The 16,247-nt window shown below is 35.2% G+C and overlaps 1 protein-coding gene across 8 annotated transcripts in view; it reads right to left on the bottom strand.

The window, feature by feature from the left end:
- The window catches only part of FAM135A (family with sequence similarity 135 member A), a 119,304-nt gene that overhangs the window by 36,587 nt on the left and 66,470 nt on the right, over window positions 1–16,247 (bottom strand). For all 8 annotated transcript variants that reach the window (XM_064486953.1, XM_031455915.2, XM_031455917.2 and 5 more), the window contains 2 exons: window positions 15,715–15,764; window positions 9,966–10,121 (listed from right to left, as the gene is read on the bottom strand). In XM_064486953.1, coding sequence (XP_064343023.1) covers window positions 9,966–10,121; window positions 15,715–15,764 — 206 coding nt within the window. The remainder of the gene's footprint in view (window positions 1–9,965; window positions 10,122–15,714; window positions 15,765–16,247) is intronic.

Here is a 16,247-nt window from a genome sequence, read left to right as displayed (position 1 = left end):
TGGTCATATTAGAGGAAAAGCTTTCAACCTTTCAATGTTGAGTATGATGTTAGCTGTGGGCCTGTCATATATGGCCTTTATCATGTTGAAATATATATCTTTTACATCCAAATTGTTGAGTTATCATGAAAGAATGCTAAATTTTGTTGAATGCTTTTTGTGCATCTATTGAGATGAGCACATGGTTTTTCTCTTTTGTTCTACGAATGTGGTGTATCACATTTATTCATCTGCAGATGTTGAATCATCCTTGCGAGATGAATCCCACATGATCACAGTGTATGATTCTTTTTATCTGCTACTGAATTTGGTTTGCTAATACTTTGTTAGGAACTTTTGCACCCATATTCACCAGGGATATTGGACTGTAGTTTACTTTTCTTGTAGTGTCCTTATCTGGCTTTAATATCAGGGTAATACTGGCATCGTAAAATGAGTTTGAAGGTGTTCCCTTTTTTTTCAATTTCTTGGAAGAGTTTGAGAAGGACTGGAGTTAACTCTTCTTGAAGTGTTTGGTAGAATTCACCAATGTAGCCAACTTTTCCTGGACTTTTCTTTGTTGGAAAATTTTTGACTACTGATTCAATCTCCTTATTCATTATTGGTCTGTTCAGAATTTTTGTTTCTTTGTGATTCAGTCTCTGTATGTTGTATGTTTCTAGGAAATTTTTAGAAAACCTAAATTTCCTGGCTTATACCACTTGCTGGTGTATAATTGTTCATAGTAATTTCTTACGTGCTTTTGTATTTCTGTGCTATCAGTTGTAATGTCTTCTCTTTCATTTATTTATTTATTTTGGGGGGTAAAATGTAGGTAGTGAGATTCATTTTATTTTATTTTATTTTGTCAATTTCTGGTGTACATCACAATGCTTCAGTCATACATGTATGTGTATATATATATATATTCATTTTCACATTCTTTTTCACTGTAAGCTACAAGATACTGAATATATTTTCCTGTGCTATACAGTATAAATTTTATATATACCAGCCAGTAATCTGCAAATCTCGAACTTCCAATTTATCCCTTCCCATCTCTCCTCTTTCATTTCTAATTTTACTTATTTGTGTGTTCTCTTTTTCCTTAGCCTAGCAAAAGTTTGTCGATTTTAAAAATCTTTTCCAAAAAAATGGTTCTTAGTTTTGTTGATTTTTCTATTGTTTTTCTGTATCCCTTTTCATTTAGTTTCACTCTGATCTTTGTTATTCCCTTCCCTCATCTAATTTTGAGCTTTACCATCTTTCTAGTTCCTTGAGGTGAAAGATTATTTATTTAAGATTTCTGACCCATTGGTTGTTCAGGACTGTTGTTTAATTTCCACATATTCGTGAATTCTCCAGGTTTCCACATATTAACTGATTTCTACTTTCATCCATTACGGTCAGAAAAGATACTTGGTATGACTATCATCTTCTTAAATTTGCTAAGACTTGTTTTTTGACCCATCATGTGAACGATGCTGGAGAATATTCTGTGTGCACCTGAGAAAAAAACATGTATTCTGCTGCGTTGGATGGAATGTTTTGTATATGTTTGTTAGGTCCGTCTGGTCTAAAGTATGGGTCAACTCTATAATGTTTTCTTGTTGATTTTCTGCATGGATGATCTATCCACTGTTGAAAGTGGAGTACTGAAGTTCCCTACTACTACTGCATTGTTTTCTATTTCTCCCTTCAGATCTGTTAGTATTTGCTTAATATACTTATTGGTTAGATACATATTAACATTGTTAGGTCTCCTTGATGAACTGACCCTTTATCGTTATCTAATGATCTTCTTTGTCTCCTGTTACCATTCTGGCTTAAAATATATTTTGTGTGATATAAGTATAGCTTTCCCCGTTCTCTTCTGGTTTCTAGTTGCACGAATATCTTTTTCCATCGCTTCACTTTGAGTCCATGTGTGTTCTTAAAACTGAAGTAGTAAGTCTCTTGTAGGCAGCATAGACTTGGTTCTTCTTTTTTTAAAAAAAAACCCATCCAGTCACTCTATGACTTTTAATTGGAGAATTCAATCCATTTACATTTAGAATGTTTACTGGTAACATAAGGATTTACTAATGCAATCTCAGTAATCGCTTTCTGAATGTTTTGTAGTCTACTTGTTCCTTTCTGCTTCTCTTGCTGACTTCCTTTGTGAACTGATGGTTTTTCTGTAGTGACATGCTGATTCCCTTCTCTACATCTTTTGTGAATCTACAATAGATTTTGGCTTTGTGATTACCATAACGTTTACATCATACACCTTGTAGATGCAACAGTTCAGTTTATAATGATGATAACTTTGATTTCATTCAAAAATCCATCTTCCTTTTAATGTTTTTGATGTCATGATACGTTTTATACTGTATAGCCATTAACAAGGTATTACAGCTGTAGTTATTTTTAATATTCTTATCCTGTAACCTTTACACTTGGGTTAAGTGGTTAACATATCACCATTTTACTGTATTTGAGTCCTCTGAATTTGACTACTCATCTTTACTGGTATGTTGTACATTTTCATACTTTTTCATATCCTAATTAGCACCCTTTCATTTCAGCTAGAGAATTCTTTTCCACATCTCTTGTAAGGCAGGTCCAGTGGTGATGAATTACCTCAGCTTTTGTTTGTCAAGAGAAAGTCTATTTCTCCTTTATTTCTGAAGGATAACTTTGCCAGACAGAATGTTTTTAGTTGGCAGTTTTTTCTTTCAGCACTTTGAATTTACTATCCCACTCTCATGGGGTCTATAAGGTAAAAAACCTCTCATAGTCTTATGGCGGAGGCGGGGTTGCTTTCAGGTTACAATCTTCTTTTCCCTTGCTGCTTTTTAGATTTCTTGTTTTCGATTTTTGACATTTTATTATAATGTGTCTTAGAGAGAATCTCCTTATGTTTAGTTGGTTTGGTGACCTATGAGCTTTATGTACTTGGATATCCAAGTCTCATCCTAGATTTGATAAGTTCTCAGTAATTATTTCTTTAAATAAGCTGTTGCCCCTTTCCCTTCTTCTCCTTCTAGAACACCAATAATTCACAAATTGTTCTTTTGATGGTATTCTGTAGATCAGATAGGATTTCTCCACTCTTTTTCATTTCTTTTGTTTTCCTCTGACTGGATAATTTTAAAGTTCTTGTTTTTTATTACACATTCTTTCCTCTCCTTGGCCCATCCAGTGCTGAATGCTCCTGTTGTATTTATTATTTCATTCACTGAACTACTCAGCTCCAGAATTTCTGTTTGGTTCTTTTTATGATCTCTGTATCTTTGCTACACGTTTTCTCATTTTGTTTGTGTACAGCTTTCTTGATTTTATTTTATTGTCTTCCTGTGATTTCTTGTAGCTCATTGAGTTTCCTTAAAATAGCTACTTTGAATTCTTTATGGGGTAAATCATAGATCTCCATGTTTTGGGGTTTGATTCCTGGAAGATGATGTCACGTTTCCTTGATTTTTTTATGATCCCTGGAGTTGTGTATTACTATCTTCACATTTGAAGTAGCAATCAACTCCTCCAGCATTTACTGTCTCTGGGACAGAAATACCTTCCTTCATCCCTGCCAGAGATTCTGAGGCTTTCTGTGACCGTCTATGGACACATCTGCTCCACATTTCTTGTTCCCTGTGGTGGCAGAATTCTCAAGCTTATATTTCCTTCTCTCCATCCTGCACTACACCAAGCTGAGTGTTGACTGTCTATCTTTTGTTTCTCAAAGGTGGTATTATAGCTCAAGTTGTGGTCACTCTCTGGCCTGCAGACAGAGGTCTGCCAAAGCTTGCTCTTGCTGCTGCCTTCAGGAGTACACACAGGGAGCTGGCTGCAGTCAGGGGTTGTGTGGGTAAGGCAGGTGGGATGCTGGAGGTGCCCATGGGCAGACTTCTTATAGAGCCCTCAAAGCAGTGAGCAGGATCCATGTCCCTGTGTTGTCTTCCGAGAATCCCATCTGCTGCTTTCCCAGTGACTTCACACCCTGCAGCCACAGAGTCCTGATTTAGCACTCTGTGTGGGGTAGGAGAGAGACGAGTCTCTTGGCAGCATCCTGCACAGTTGGGAAGCTGGGTGCTCACCCATCTACTCTCCCTTTCCCTGGAGAAGAAATCACAGGCCAAGCAAGGTTCTCCTGGGTAAGCTGTGTCACCTTGGGGGAGGAGTGATGTGAGTAAAGACAAATTGTTCTCCTTGCTGGAACTCCAACATGTCCAAACTTGTACTTTTCATTCCAATGGAGTGCTGGAATTTCATTTCTCTTCTGGAAACCTGGACTTTCACAAAAGCTATCTCTACTGGGGGTGACTGCTGAAGTCAGTGTTCTCCAGGGACTCCAGGACTGTAGTCAGCTAAAGGGCCACCACAGGGTCCACAGCCAGGACTGAGGTCCGTCTGCTGATCACCCAGTGCACAGGGAGGGAAGACCCCTCTTGCGTCCCTTGGTGGATGATGCTGGATTCCACGGTTCCCACAAAGTCACATCCATCATTGATGGATGCCAAAGTTTTGTTGTTGTAGGCGGGACAAAAGTGAGGGACATCACACGCTGATATCACTCTCGCTTTACCTTTTTAATTAGTATGGGGTGCTGGGAACCATTCACATGCAATAGTTTCTATGTTTTAATGTGAATGCGCACGGCACGTGACTACAGAATTCAACAATTCTGGATGACTTAGTTTTCCGAAAATCTGAAAATCTGCCCCTTCTGAATCTTACTATTGAATAATATGTTTGAACCAATACTGAACTAACTCACTAAACTGTTCAAATATAGATTTACATTTCCTCTTTTTATTCCAGCTCTTTGTATCACTATTAGCTTTCACCCAACAAGGAGAGATTCTCTATCGTAAGTCCACTTCTGTGACTTAGTTTAACAGTGCTGCTTCTGAATGCATTATGAGATAGCCCATAGACTTTATTACAGCCCCGTCTGTCCCTGTACAAACAATGAGTGACCCTTGGACTACTTGGTTACTGTAGGCTTATCAGTGTATTCTCAGAATACTGATACACTTTATGAGCAAAGTTCCTATTGAATGGCATAAATGTAAGTCAAAGGACATAACACACCAGCATTTCTACAGTTTTTGTGACACAAGGCAGGACAGGGCAGGGAAAGGCTTATTACCCTGATTAAGTAACATTAGGGCACTTCTTCATTGTGTCTTAATTAACCCTCCTTGATTCCTTTAGGAGTTAAATAGGCCCTATCTTGGTATCTGGAATGGGGTGAGAAGAGGGAGCTCTAGGTCAAATTTCACAGTTTATCTTTGGCATTTTAGTTTTCCATAAACCGGATTCTTGTCTTGGCCTCCCTTCTTTGTCCCCTTCTTTCTTTTTTCAAGGTTGTGCTCCCCAGCTGTTCTCTGACTGCTGGCGTTTACCTCCTAGCTCCTGTTCCACCCAGGACAACCCCCTCCCCATAAAGTGTTGTGCTACAAAGTTGGCTCTGATCTGAGATCACCCACTTCTCTACTGTGAGAAGCAGCGCATCAAGTGCTAAGAACAGACCACTGAGCCTTCCCACACGGGCTGGAATCCCACCTCTGCCACTTACTTACTACCTGGTAACAACAAGTAAGAACAAATTCATAGTAATAATGGGAGACTTAAATGCATCTTTCTTCATAGTTGACAGCAGTAACAGCCATAAACTCATTAAAAATATGAAGACTTTGAACAAAATGATTTATAAACTTAACCTAGCAGATGATTCAGAACACTTAACCCAGTATACTGAAGAATATACATTCCCGCTGTACGTGAAGGTCTGAAAGAATATTACAAGTTTTTAAGTCACAGAGACTTGCTTCCTAATCACAGTGAAGATAAGCTGGAAATCAAAAACAAGAAGACAACTAGGAAATCTGTATATCTGGAGATAGATAAATACTCCCGGACATGAAGGCTCTTTAGTTAGTAAGAGACAGAGATGAGCTCAGGTTGGCTCAGGCTGTGTGGGAGTTCATAAGGATGCACAGCTAAGTAAGGACGTCCGGGGAACTGATCCTGCACCCAGACATCCAGTTCTTGTGAAACTGAAGTGGCTCACTGCCATTCAGGAATTAACAAATAGACTAATATCCTAAGATCACTCCTGCAGCTGCTGTTCCCTTTTCTGGTCCTTCCTCCACTGCTGTGTTTCTCTCCACCTTAGACTCTCTCTGCTATGCTTCCGACCCTTATTAGTTCTACCCCTCCCTTATGAAAACTGGTTTACTCATGACTTCCACTGTCTCACAGATTGTGCCTGTGTCCCTGTCTCTCTGGTTTCTGACAGTGCGCACCAACTGTGTCTCTTCCTGTGTATCCTATGTTAAAATGCTCAAGAGAGACGACCTGCATACTGCAGTCAGTAATTTTTCTAACAGAAAGTGCCCTAAGTCAGCAGAATTTATAAGCAGCAGGCCACCTCAGAAATGACTAGTCTTCCTCATGTCCCTGCTATAGATGACTGCCTTGGGGCTAGGTGTCAATCTCCATAATCTAGGACTACAGGGTTACTTGATAACAAAACATGGCAATTTATGAACAAGAATTGCCTCTGGTCCTTTATGTCTGAGAAAGACTGATTATGGGCAGACACTCAATTTCTTGGACTTCCAAGCAAGAAAAGAATGAAAATAGCTAAATTTGAGACAACATGTCCAATGCATACTTGATAATAGTTTTGTTTACATGTGTTACATTAATTCAAAGATGTTTTATGCAATAGATGTTAGGTTCCCAAACACACTGTTATGGCAGCTGAGGGATTTCCCACTGGAGGGTGGTATACGCCTGCCACACTGGTTCCCCTGGTATCCTGTCACTGACTAGTACATTGGTCCTGTTTACATACAGAAAATGAAGGAACAGACGTATTTGTTATTTTATATGCTAATGGAGAAAAGAAACTCTTCTAAATAGCCCCAAAGAATAAATTGCTCACAAAAATTAGAAAACACAGAGAACTGAAAGACAAAAAAAAAAAAAACAAACACAATATATCAAGACTTGTGGAATGCAGCTAAAGCAATACTAATAGACTTACATGCGTATAACAGAAAAGAAGAAATGCTACAATTAATAAGCTAAGCATCTATTTATATCAGTTTTAAAAAGACAGTAAAATAAACCTATAGAAAGTAAGAGGAATACCTGAAGTCAAAAGCAAAACTAATGAAACAGAAAACGAAACACACAAGAGAGAAAATTAACATTAAAAGTCTGTTCTTTGAAAAATCTAATAAAATGACAAACATCTGGTGGGACCGATCAAGGAAAAAAGAATGAAAGCACAAATAACTACTATCAGGAATGAAACAGAAGAAAACACTACAGATATTGCTGATATTAAAAAGGTAATTAAAGGATGCTATAAATTATTTGAGACCAATAAATCCATAAATTTAGACAAATACACTAGAAAAATATAATCTACCAAAACTGATTGAAAAAGAAATACAATGTAGTATTCCCACTAATACTGTATCATCTGAATCTAATCTTAAAGAAACATAATACAAACCCAAATTGAAGAATGGTCTACAAAACTACTGGGAATACTGTACAAAAAAAGTCAAAGTCATAGAAAGCCAAGAAAATGCAAGGACCTGTTCAAGATGAAATGAGTCTAAAGGGTTTAAAGGGATATGATAACTGAATGCAATTTGTGACTCTTAAGTTTGATCCTGGGAAAGGTTGTTACATAGGATATTATTAAGACAACTGACAAGACTTAAAAATAAATCATGTGTTAGATATTAGTACTGGATCAATATAAAATTTCCTAAAGTTGTTCACTGTACTGTGGTTAAGAGAGTATCTTTTTTTCTTAGTCAATATACCTTGAAGTATTTAAGAATAAAGGAGCACGATGTCTATAACTATCAAATGGTCTAGAAAAAAGGTATGTATGTACATATTTATATACGTACCCATCTACGAAAAGAAGGCACAATGATGCAAATGTGCCAAAACAGAAACTTGTGATTCTGACAAAGAGTATATGGGAGTATGCTGTACTGTTCCTGTAATTCTTTTGTAAGTTCTCTATTATATTTTAGAAGCTTTATGATTTTGCCTCTCACGTTTGTCTTCAATCCACCTGGAACTGAATTTTATATAATATTTTTTCCACATGGATACCTAATTGTCCCGACATCATTTATTGAAAATCTCACCTTTTCCTTGTTGCTCTGCATATATTATACCCAAATATGGGTATGTCTATGCCTGGCTTTTCTCTTCTGTTTCATCTACACTAAAGTTAAGACCTCTAGATCATCAAAAGACAGCATGAAGATAGCTAAAAAAAAAAAAAATGAAATGAGAGAAGATTTATTTATAAAATATGTAACAAAGGACCAGTACTTAGAATACACAGAAAACTATTACAAATCAAGAAGAAAAAGCAAAGTAATCCTATAGAAAATTGGGCAAGCAATTTGAACAGGCACTTCACAAAGAGGAAACCTACATGACCAATAAACATACAAAACAGTGTTCAACTATACCAGTTATAGTCAGCAGAAAAATGCAAACTAAAACCACAATCATGTATCATTTTATATCCATCTTGGCAAAATTTTAAAAGTCTGCCAATATCAAGAGTTGGGGAATATGTAGAGTAATAAGAACTCTCATACAATGCTAGTGGGAGTAAAAATTGGCACCACTTTGGAAAACAGAAAAGCATTAGGTAGTAGAATTGAAGTTACTCATATCCTATGACAAGACAATTTCCTTCACAGGTAAACACTTCACAGAATCTGGTATACCAAAAAAAAAAAAAATGTTTAAGACATAGCAACTTGGTTTGCAGTAGCTACAAGCCAGAAATAATCCAAATTTCTACCAACAGGGGAACGGATAAACAAACTGTAGGTATATTCAAATGGAAATACATCACAGAAATGAAAATGAGCATTCTACAACTACCAACAAAAACATGGATTAATCTCACAAACAAAGTCTTGACTGAAAGAAGCAATATACAAAAGCATATGCACTGTATGATTTCATTTATACATAGGCTGAATAACTGAACAGGCTGAAACAACTTCTATTATTTAGTGCACGTACATAGGTGGTAAAAACTAAAAGAGAAATAAGGAACTTTTCACAAAAGACAGGATGGCGATTCCTTCTAAATGTCACTGAGGGAATAGAAATTGGAAAAAATACACAGAATACTTCTGTGGTGTTGACAATTTTCTATTTCTTTATTTGGGTGATAATTAAAAGAGAATGTGCTTTTAATTATTTGTTAACGTGTATGTTTTATGCTCTTCTCTGATTCTGATTATACATTATGTTTTATAATTATGGAAAGAAAAGCAAAAAAACAGGGAAAAAGAAAATAAATATTTTTGTGGAAGTACTTAGTAGGTAAGGAAAATTAGTGTGCGTACAGGGTACATAAGGAGGTTAAGACTGGAAAGATAGTCAAAGATTTAATATCCCAAAGCCTCTTGATGTGCTGTATAATAAAACTGCACAAAAATAGCTGCATAATGTCCATACTAGGCCTATAACAGACATGCATATCTAGATTACACCCCCAACCCTGCCAGGTTCATAATAAACGTCTTAAATGAGGTGAGGGAAGGGGAGAGGAAGTGAGGGGGTGTGAAGTTTGAGAGAGATATTCTGTCTTAGTCTGGGATGCCTCTTTAGTTCTGATTTCTGTTCCTGATGAGACCTGGTTATAATTCCTGCTCTTGGGTTCCAAGGGCTATCTGGCATCATGTATTTTCCTTTTTTATTTACATGTAGATGGTTTTTCTTACTAGTGGGGATATTAACTGAGATAGGACATGTCCTCAACTGTACTGTTCTATTATTAACCTTAGGAATCAAACAATAATACAATGATAAATGTCTCTTTTCTGATTTATGAACATATTAGGTAAATATCAGGCTTTTTATGCATAAGAAATTTCTAGAGATAAATGATAATCCTCATTAAAATACTCCGGCATCACATTTTTTCAACTTACCCTCAAAGTGTGGTGCTCTTGTGCTAGTAATAGCCTTAGTTCTTCATGTAGTGTTATAACTTCCAGAAACTGTCCCCACAAAGCCATTAGAAGTGAGCAAAGTTGAGCAAGATTCATATTTATAAGTTCTGCCAGTTCATCAGGATTTTCTATTTTCTGAAATGACAAGGAAAAAAAACTTCACTGCTCTCTGAGAATTACCGTAAAATATCTAAATATATTATGGAGACTTAATACAAAGGCAAACTTTTAGTTTAAAAAAATGTGTGTGTGTGTGCCTGCATATATGTGCAGAGAGAGACCAACTGACCAATGGCTTTTTTTCTGATAGTTACTATAGCAATTTTTGCCAAATTAACCAATATTTCAATATCTGAGGTATCTTGTCACTGAAACAATACCAAATACAGTAAAAAATTGCAAATCAGGATTCTGTAAAACATCATCAACTTCAAACACTGAAACACTGGGACTTTTAAACACAATGCATAAATCATGATGAAAGTTACAACATTTTTGAAAGATAAAGAAGTCTTAAAATATGATTTTTTCCTCAATCAGCTAAGTACTTAAAAGATGTCTAACAACTCAGAAAGGACTGAGACACTTTCTAAAGTACTGTTTTCCCCTCACATCTATGTTCCCATGAGACAAGAGGGAAGGGGGCAGGGCATAACCATGAAAGGAAACAGCAATGGAAGATAGGACAAAAACTGGTTAAAACCTGACTAGGTCCAAGATGGCGGGAGATTCAAATCCCAGTAGACCCTGGAGGCTCAGGACAGCAGATTTGACTTCCAGTGGACCTTAAGCTTCATTACATGCTCATTGCAATGTATTAGCATGGTAGCTGGCACTCCCACAGGCGCCATGACAGTTCCGAGGATGGCCATAAAAGGTCAAATACTGGGTGGTGGCCCAACTCTGGGAAATCCCTTTCCCCAAAAATAGTTGGAATAGTCCTCCCACTTGTTAGCAAATGAAATTACCGAGCCCATAAACACTAACCAACTGCGTACCCTAAGGCCTCTCGCCTCTTGAGATGGCCTGCATTTTGCTATGAAGTGAGTATCTCCTAATCCTCTCCCTTTCTTGCCTTCTGAAATGGCTCGCACTTTGTCTACAGACTGCATATCTCCCTGAATCGATCTACTTTCACTTTACTATGGCTTGCTCTTGAATTCTTTCCTGCACAAAGCCAAGGAAGCCAAGGACTATCCTGAGACGTGGGGCACGACCATCCTCTTGCACCCCATTTTCCTGCAACACTTAGATTCGATTTTACTTGCAGGAATCCTTTCACAGAGTTGTCAAACACTTCTTTCCTTCTCCTTAATAACAATTCATTCACCCAGTATTTATTGAGCACATTTTAAATGCTAGGGCCTACATTTCTACAGATACCAAGATTAATATGAGAAGCTCACAGTCTAGTGAGGAAAGAAAAGTGGGTAAACAATTATAATATACTATTATGAGTGTTCTAATACTGGAATTAAATTATCCCATTTATTTAAATATTCACTTAAACTGATGATAAAAGTTAAGAATACTGAATAAAAAAAGTACTGAATGAAATGCAGACTCTTCTACAAGGCATTTGGTTGTCTTGACTTCATAAAATAAGAACTTGTGAACAAAGAATAATGAAAGACTGTAAGTCAGAAAGATGTTTCTCCTTGGACAAGCATTTCTGTCATGAGGAAAGGCTTTTCTTTAATCTACTGAGGCAGCAGTCAGTTCTCAGGCAGATAATAATCTTACTGCAAAAATCTGTCTTCAGTTATTAGCAACACTAGGAAATCTTCCCTAGTGTTATTCCCTTCTGTGATTCTGGTTACCAGTACACAGTAGTCACTCAATAAATATTTACTGGATGAATAAATGAATGAATGAATAAGGAATGCCAGGTCTTAGATAAGGAAAAAACTCCCAGAATATAAGGACAAACTCAGAAAACATTGACAAATTCCAGAATTCTGGAAAGGAAGCTAATAGAGTCAACAAATGATAAATATTGATCTATCAACATATAAAAAAATCTACATATGCGTTTAGTCCCAGGTAATGGTTTATAAATGTTATTAGAAAGGAAGCTAGCAAGTTTTTTATGTCTCTTAAGAACACACAGAAGATTAAGATGTACTCTAAAATAAGCTGAAACCTGCCATATTGTTCCAAAAATGGTTTTAATGGAGTTAGGAAAAGAAGACAAGAGTAACTGACAGTAATTAAATAGCATTGTGTAAGGCAAGCAACACTGCATCTAGTATCATCTACACACAAGTAGAAACAATTCTCCTGGCCTTACTGCAGGCTAAATAAAGTACACAACTCTTTTTCCCTAACCCCCACCCCCCCCCAGAGCAAGGCTGCCTAGATACTTTGTAATTACTAACTTTATTTCTCAGGGATCATGGCACCAAGGTTCTGAGAGAGGACGCTGGTATTTTCACTATTGGAAAAGCATCCCCTCAAGTATAAACTCCTTTGGTTTACATAAATCTTTACAATGAGCCTCAAAATATAAATAATAAACAATTCTTTTTATGTTAAACAGGAGATTACAAATATGTCTAGTACGATCTTTTATATGTACAAATGTAGGAATAATAAGACCTTACATTTGTATTAATATTTTGTCAAATAACATTCATTATCTTGCCTTACATGGATATATTGTTTTCATAGCATTCACTGATTGTGTCTGATTACAGAATGATGCTTATTTTAATAGACTTCGAAAAAAGAGGAAAGCAAAAAAGAAGAAAAATAGAGTTCATTTTAGTGCACAGTCTTCAATTTTTTTCAGTTGTGTATGTAGAGGAAAAAGCTAGAATTACATGTGGTTTTATGCTATTTTCACTGAATACAGTATGAGCATTTTCCTACATCACCAAACATTTGTTGAAAGCATCATGTTTAAGGCTGTACAACTTTTTTTAGATTATGAGTGTCCCATTAATTTAACCATTCTCCTATTATTGGCTATTTATTTAGGTTTACATTTTTACAATATTACAAATTATACTATATAAGAACCTCTGATTGTTTATTTGGCATAAATTGAGAAGGAATACTCTTTTTGGCTTTGGATACATACTGCGAAACTAATCTCTGAAAAAGATCTGTGAGGTCTGAGAATCTGTATCTCACCACATCTCAACAAGCATTACATTGCTATTAAAAACACAGCCATACTGATGGGTTAAAAATGGTTTCAGAATTTTTACATTTTATGATAATTAGTGAGATTAAATGTTTTTCATATATTTATTAGCCTTTTTTGTAATTGGGGATCTAACCTATACTAGTAGGGGGAGTTACAGGTTTTCTTACTGATTTATAAGACCTCTTTAAATATTATTCCATCTTTTGTCTATTCTATCTGCTGTAAAAATTTACCCTAGTTTGTTGATGTTAAATTTTATGATGCCCATTTACATACTGAAATTTAAATAAATACCTACACATTTATTAGTAACATATGAATACATATGTATTATTTTTTAATTTAGTATATATACAGATATAAAGCATAAAAATTTTCCTTTTTAGCCCCATCCTTCATGCCATTCTTTTCTGTATTAATAGTTTGAAATATATATATCCTTTAAAATTTTTTATGTGTAATCTAATTATATAAACATGATCAAATACACACATAGCTTTTTTTAACATATAAAAATCGTATGTGTATTTTTCTCCAATTTATCTTTATCAGTTAACATACCCTAAAGAGCATTTCAGCATGAAAATATTACCTTCCATTTCAGATCAAAACTTATTTCTTGAATCCATGTCAGTGCACAGATATTTACCTAATCCTTTTAAATGTCTACGTGGGAGTTTATAATCCTTTATATTCATGTTTGTGCAAACGTATTAGCACTTTCGTAGAATTGATTTCTAAATAAAAACTGTTATGTGGGAGGGCATGTGTATTTAATAAATGTTTTTAGAATAGATTGATATGAATTGAACTAAAAAAAAGAATCAGTTTTTACTCTCACAACCACATATGCAGATACCAGTTCCCCTATGTTCTTATCAACAATGCAGATTAGCAGTCACTCTCATTTTTTGCAAATTTCATGGTCAAATGCAGATTTCCCTGGTTTTCAGTAAGAATTAGTGTCATTTCAGTGGCTACCTGGTTCTGCTAAGAACTGCCTTTTGTGCACTGCCTCTATGCATATCCCTTCTCCACGAGGGGCGTTTGAAATTGAAACATAGGAGCTCTTTATATATTGTGAGTATTAATCACTTGCCACTTCCAAATATTGGAGATATTTTCGTCCAGTCTATTGTCTGCTTGCTTTCAACTTTATTTATATTTTTAAAGAAGTTTTGAATCATCAATACCTTATTTTGCCTTTTACTATTACTCTAAAGAAGTTATTTCATATCCTAAGAGTAGACTGTTTATACATAAATGTATACGTAAATTTTTCTTCCTAGTTGTTGTGGACATTTAACTCTTTAAGTCCACTTAGAATTTGCTTCTATAGCATAGTATTTTACCACACCATTTATGTAACCCAGTGTTTGTGATATTTTATATATTCAGTTCTTAAACATATTTAGTGACTATTTCAGTGCTATTTAGTGCCATTGATTTGTCTTTCCATTCTTTTAGAGAAGTCCTACTCTATTTCTATTACTGTAGCTTTATGTATATTTTAGCATCCGCCTGGGCAAGTCCCTCTATATTATTATTTTTCAAAAGTTCTTCTTAGTCATCCTTACCTTTCTTCAAGTGATCTTTAAAATAAGTTTAATTTTTAAGTTTCCATGGGATTTGGATATGGACACATTAGTAGTATTAACTTGAGAAAAACTGGGTATCTTTCAGTAATCATTTAACCTTTCCATCTGGAAGTATCATGTTTATTCCTCCAAATTTTCTTTAATACGTCAGTTAAACATTGCATATTCTTTTCATATTAACAGCAAACATTCAGATTATTTCTAAGTATATAGAGTTCTTCTGGGCAGCTACTATAACGGCATTAGTGATTTTTCAAAGAAAACAATTATTTGAAGCATGGGGAAAGAGCTTCCAGGATTATACAAAATTGTCTATCCTGCATATATATACTTTTACAAAGAGAAGGTAAATACTTTTTCGAAAGGTTCAAGTCCTCATTTAAATTTACATAAAGACATATATTCCAAAGCCAAATACATGTATTTTTGTTTGATTCAGGTCTCTGATTGCTTCCGTTAACGGAGCTAAACAAGAGTGAAATACACAGTGATCTTAAAATAGTCAAAACATTTAGTTCCACAAGGGAAAAAAGAGGGAAAATAAAAATCGATTCAATTTGATTAAAAGAATGAACTAGTGGAAAAACAGTGTAAGACACAAATTGGTCTCTTGAAATAAAACAAATTTTCATTTCTAAACAATATCATTTTACAAAAATATGTAAGTTTAAGTGATGCTTTAAAAAATCTGTCCAGAAATTCTTTGAGTGAACTAATAGAAGAAAAAGCACATTTTGATCAGTTAATTGTCTTTGTTATTTCATTTATATGCAGAATATTATACATTTTAAAGCTAATTTAACTTCATGTTAAAGGCAAATGTCATTTGATCAACTAGCTGTGGTTCTACCTAGATCAACAATTTTATGTTTGCATTTTAAAAAGGATAAATAGTTAAGTTTTCTCCAACAAAATATTTAGGAAAAGGAAACAATCCACCCAAATAACTTGGTAATGTGAATTTTAAAAATCCAAGTACCTTAACTTCTTCACATAATTCAGTAAGTCGAGCTTCTACATCCATTTCCTCTGAAAGGAGCAAAGAATAATTAGAGGAAGTCTTTCAATGTTAGATCTGAAAGCTATTTTTGAAATTATATAAATAAATTGAATTACCTTTAAACCAGAAGGTTGCAAAATATCTGGATTTTATAAATGAATTAAATTTCAGTGTAAAAGATTTTCATAAGCACATTAATCACGCAAGTAGTGTGGTAACTATTAAATTCTACGTTCTGATTGCAGGAACACCTCAAAAACACTGTGGCTCAGTTCCAGACCACTACAACAGAGTGAATATTGCAATAAAGGGAGTCACATGAATTTTTTGGTTTCCTAGTGCATATAAAAGTTGCTTACACTATATTATAGTCTATCAAAGGTGCAACAGCATTATGTCTAAAAAACCAATGTACATACCTTAATTAAAAATACTGATAAAACTGCTAACACCTGAGCCTTAGTGAGTTGTAATCTTTTTGCAATAGTAACATAGAAGATCACAGATCACCA

This window comes from Camelus dromedarius, chromosome 6, assembly GCF_036321535.1.
Source record: "Camelus dromedarius isolate mCamDro1 chromosome 6, mCamDro1.pat, whole genome shotgun sequence".
NCBI lineage: Eukaryota > Metazoa > Chordata > Mammalia > Artiodactyla > Camelidae > Camelus > Camelus dromedarius.
This window is presented reverse-complemented; position numbering and strand designations above follow the sequence as displayed.